Consider the following 4,673-nt stretch of genomic DNA (forward strand, 5'->3'; position numbering starts at 1 on the left):
GTTTGGCCTCACCCTGGTCCCAGCACCCCAAAGGAAGTAGCATTTGGGCAGAGAAATGCTATAAACGCCTATTCCCTTCTCATTCTTTGGGGTTGCTGAGCTGACCTATCGGCGAGGGGAGAGGGGGGGAAAGAAAACGCGCACTAGTGATTCTGTTTATTGAGTTAGATATGTATATATTCCGAGTTCGCTTGTACAGGAGGATTTACATGGCTGTATAAAGATGGCTGGGGGCGCCGCGCTCTTCCGGGGCGTTCACGTGACAGGCTGGGGTGAAAACCCACGGCCGGAGAAGCGGAGGCCTGGAGGGAAATACGTTTCAGCGCACTGGGTTTAAATAAGTTTCCCGAATACACAAAGGTGGGAGCCACGCGTTTGCTGCCAGTCATCGAGGAAACGTTTAGCTTTCCAAAAAATATGCTGGTTTCGATAAATAGATTTTAGCCTCTCTGCTATAGTTTTTATTTTCTTTTAATTTTAGAAATAAGTTTATACGTGTGATCTGTTTGGGGGCTGGATGGGGCCGGAAGGGAGGGCGAGGCAGTAGCTCTCAGCTCTGCACTGTCCGAGTCAGGTCCTTTGTGGAGGGGGCGGCAGGCCCCACGCTATCGTGGAGTTTGCGCACGTGTTTCTTTAAGTCAAAGTTTCTGCAAAACCCTTTGCCGCAAGTGGCGCACGTGAAAGGCTTCTTGTCGTTGTGGGTGTGCATGTGGAAGGTCAGGTTGTAGACCTGGTGGAAGGCCTTGTTGCAGATGGTGCATTTGTACTGCTTCTCGCCGCTGTGGGTCAGCTTGTGATTCTTGTAGTTCCCTACGGGAGACCAAAAACAAAAAAAAGGAGGGGGGGAGGGAATGTATTGGAACTGGGGGGGGGGGTGCCGGGCGTCCCGGGGTTGGCTCAGGTGCCCGCGCAAAGAAGGCGACGCTTGGCTAGGCGGGCGCGACCTCTCCGAGTGAAGAAGTTGTCAAACTTCGTCTGCGTCAAGCCGGAGGCTCTCACGACAGGATGGAGGGCCGAGTCCCGCGTAGCCTCCCCGCGCCCCTGCCCCGCCCGGTGCACAGGCCCGCGCAGCGTCCCTCCCGCTGTGCTCGGCTGGCCGGGAAACTTTTACACAGCCCAGAGACGCATCGGGTCCTTCTCCTGGCTGCTGCCTCGCTGGAAGAAATTCGCACGAACCCGGGCTTCGTCCCTCATTTTCTGTTTTTCTTCTCATTTTAAAAGTTACTCCCTCTGCCCCCCCCCCCCAAGATACCACCCGGAGATCCAAAAGTGCCTTGAAAAACCCAAGCGGGGCGCCGGGCCTGGAGGTGCTGGGGACAGTAATGGTTTCCCCCGGTCTTGTTATTCCCAGGAGGTGGAGTTTGCCTCGATTTTTTTTTTTTTTTTTCATTTGAAAGGGGTGTCCCGGCTACAAAGACAAGCTTTTTCTATTGAGCAATAGCCTTTCTTTCTCCTACTTCCTTTCCCTCTGTCCCTTCCTTCCATCCCACCTCCCAAATTCGGAGTCTCCCCGTGCAACCAGCCTGAATCCAGCGAGGTCTACTAACCCGGCCCGGAGAGCTTCCACCCAAACCGGGCACAACCCGATTCCAAAGAAATGCTCTGCCCGCGCTTGCAGCTCTCACGCTCCCTCTCTCTGGATCCTTCTTTGCCTTCCCGCTAGCAGTGACCCGCCGAGTCCGGAGGTGAGGTGAGGAGAGGGCCTCGCCCCGCACATTACCTTTTTGGTGAAAGCCTTTGCCGCAAAACTCGCAGACGAAGGGCTTGTAGCCCGCGTGGATGCGGATGTGCGTGTTGAGCGTGGAACTGCGGTTGAAGGCTTTGCCGCACTGGTTGCATTTATGCGGCTTTTCCTGCGAAAAGGGGCGCGCGCACAATGAGGCCAAGGCCCCGGCTAGGGGAGGCCACCTCGGGGGCACCTTGAAGGGGCATGGGCTCCCCGGGAGGGGTAAGGGGAGCCCTTGCCATCCTCTCCCCAACACCGTCGCTCAGGCACGGGGTGTTGCGGGGGGGGGGCCGAGCTCGACCCGGGGGCCACGTACCTGGGTGTGGATAATTTTGTGTCTGCAGAGCGTGCTGGCCTGGCGGAAGCCTTTGCCGCAGACTTTGCACACGAACGGTCTGGCTCCGGTGTGGACCGGCATGTGGCGGGTGAGGTTATAGTGAGCATTAAACACCTATGGGAGGACACGAGGGGCCTTGTGGTGTGTCCGTCCGCGAGGGTCTAGAATCAGACTGGGGAGGCCAGCGCCTTACATCCCCCAACCAACACTCCCTTCAGAAACCAACCAGAGCCCTGTTCATTTTGCCAAGCGCTTCCCAACCCACTGCTCACGCGTCTCGTGTGGCCGCGGACAACGACATCCCCATTTTACAGAATGGGAAACTGAGGCCCAGCTGGGTCCCCCAATGTGAGAAGTAGATAGCTACCGGGGAGCTCCTAAACTTGGGAAAGGGGCGGTCCGGGCTGCCTCAGCCAAGCTGCTGTTCTGCTCATCCCTCCCAGCCCCCGCGGACCCGGGGCCTCACCTTGCCGCACACCTCGCAGGTGAAGTTTTTGGGCTTGCCGTCCGCAGAGCCCCCGGGCAGCTTGCCGTGGCCCTTGACGCCGCCGCGTTCGGCGGTCAGGGCCGAGTTCTCCTTCAGCACTTGCTCCAGCGGCGCGGGCAAGCGCTCTTTATGGGCATAGGGGGCCGGATGGGGGAACTTGTCCGCGGCCAGGCCGGCCAACTTGGCGTTCTCCAGCAAAAAGAGTTTGGGGTGCGCGGCCAGGGCGGCGGGGGCCTGTGCGTTGAGGAGGCCGGACGGGAAGAGGTGGCCTCCGAGGAGCTCAGACGGCGGGTACGCGGCAGAGTCCAGGTAGTTGAAATAGTAGAGCGAGCCGCTGGCCGGCAGCCCCACCGCCTGGTTGATGACCTGCGGCTTGATGACCCTGCCCGCCGGCAGCGCAGACGGCGCCAGGCCCAGATCGGCCTTGCAGCACACGCCACAGTTGGTTTTGCACAAGCCGCTGGCGCCGCACACCGGGGCCCCCCCGCCGCCGCCGCCGCCGCCGCCGCCGCCGCCGCCTCCTCCTCCTCCTCCTCCACCGCCGCCCGCCCGGAGGCTGCTTTTCCAGAGCTCGGAGTAACTGAGCAGCGTCTTGGACGGCACCTCGTAGCCTAGGGGCTGGAGGGGGATCATACAGGGCAGCGGCGAGCAAAGGTTGAGCAATTTCTTGCCCTGGCCGCCGTCTGCCTCCAGCGTCCCCGGCCGGGGCTCAAAGGGCGCACGGGGCTCCGACGTCTTGGCCATGATGCGCTCGATGGAGAAGGCCAGCGTCTTGGAAGTGGCCGGCGACGCTCCAGCGCGCGGGCAGGCCGGGGGCACCATGGTCTCCAGGGAAGCCGAACTGGCCATGGCGCGGCGAGCCGAGCTTTGCCGTGCGGGACTGGGCCAGGGCGCAGCCTCTCTCCTCTAAGTCTGCATTCCGGAAAAGGCAGGGAGGGAAACCGCAATTTAATAAGCACCTTGTCGGGTCCAGGTCACCCATTTGCATTCAAATGAACAGGGGCAGAACAAAGTGCACCCAAGGGGACCAAATTACCTCCCATTAACCCGGCGCGCAAAGGATCCCACCAGCCCCTGCCCTGAGACTTTGAAAGGGGGAAGACGGGGGAGGGTTTACAAAGGAAAAGGAGAGAGAGAAAAAAAGAAAGAAAGAAAAGAGCCTCAAATTAACCCCCCCTGAGCCGTTCCCTGGACCCTGGCCTCCGCCACGCGTGCGGGGAGCTGGACGGTGAAGGGGCAAAGTTAGAGGACCAGGAGAGCCACCTCGCATTTACCTCTTTCCCCCACCGCCAAGGAGATGCGTTCCGAGCCATGCAGCGTGTCTCCTCTGTCACATTTTGATGGCAAACATCTTCCCCTCCGCGTGAGATCACTGTCTTTTACATTCAGCTGACATCACATGAAGTCACTTGAAGTGGAATGACATGGGCGGCGGCGCGGCTCCCGTAGCGGCCCCTGTGTTCCCCCGCGCCTGCCGGCCGCCGCCGCCACCGCCCCTCAAACTTTAAAAGGAGGCAACTGGCGCCCGCGCTCCCCTCGGGAAAGTGCGAGCGGTTCGCGAATCGGGAAGGAGGGAAGAGACGGGAGGGGGAGGGGGAGGAATCGTGATGGTTTTGCCGGTGGAAAGAAGGTGGGGGGAGCCCAAACCCAGGCAGAGTTCTGTGCGTGATTCACAACTTTGGGGGCCTATAGGTTTGAGGGACGCGGGGAGGGCAGAGGGTCCCGCACGCGCCGCCCCAAAGGGCCCCTGGGTGTCCGTCTAGTCGCTGAACTATCCCTTAGCCCTCTGCAGCCGAGCTGGGCATGGTGCTAATAAACTGCCATTTACCCACGGAGCCGGCGCCAGCCCCGAACACGCGCAAATGATAATTACCTCATTAGGATGTGGCGCATGGACGCGGGCGCCGCGTTTGGAGGGGGGAACTTGTTAATGGGGAAATATTAATTTATGCAAAAACAACGAGCTCGCCTTGGCTGGCGTCGGAGGTCGGGAGAGAGCTCCCGCCGCCCAAGGACGACCCTGAAGCGTCCGGAAGAGCAAGGCCGCGCGCCCAGACCCCGGGGGCCTCGGCGCCCGGTGGGCGCGCCTCCCCCTCTCTGGCCGAACTCCTCGCCTGCGGCTG

General features: G+C 60.6%; 1 protein-coding gene across 1 annotated transcript; it reads right to left on the reverse strand.

The window, feature by feature from the left end:
• Positions 1-373: 373 nt before the first annotated feature.
• Positions 374-3,399, reverse strand: FEZF2 (FEZ family zinc finger 2). The gene is made up of 4 exons (XM_049642659.1): positions 2,530-3,399; positions 2,043-2,177; positions 1,721-1,853; positions 374-810 (listed from the first exon to the last, which is right to left on the reverse strand). The coding sequence occupies exons 1-4, from the start codon at positions 3,397-3,399 to the stop codon at positions 551-553; spliced, it is 1,398 nt and encodes a 465-aa protein (XP_049498616.1). The 3' UTR covers positions 374-550.
• Positions 3,400-4,673: the final 1,274 nt, after the last annotated feature.

This window comes from Panthera uncia, chromosome A2 (assembly GCF_023721935.1).
Source record: "Panthera uncia isolate 11264 chromosome A2, Puncia_PCG_1.0, whole genome shotgun sequence".
Classification (NCBI taxonomy): Eukaryota; Metazoa; Chordata; class Mammalia; order Carnivora; family Felidae; genus Panthera; species Panthera uncia.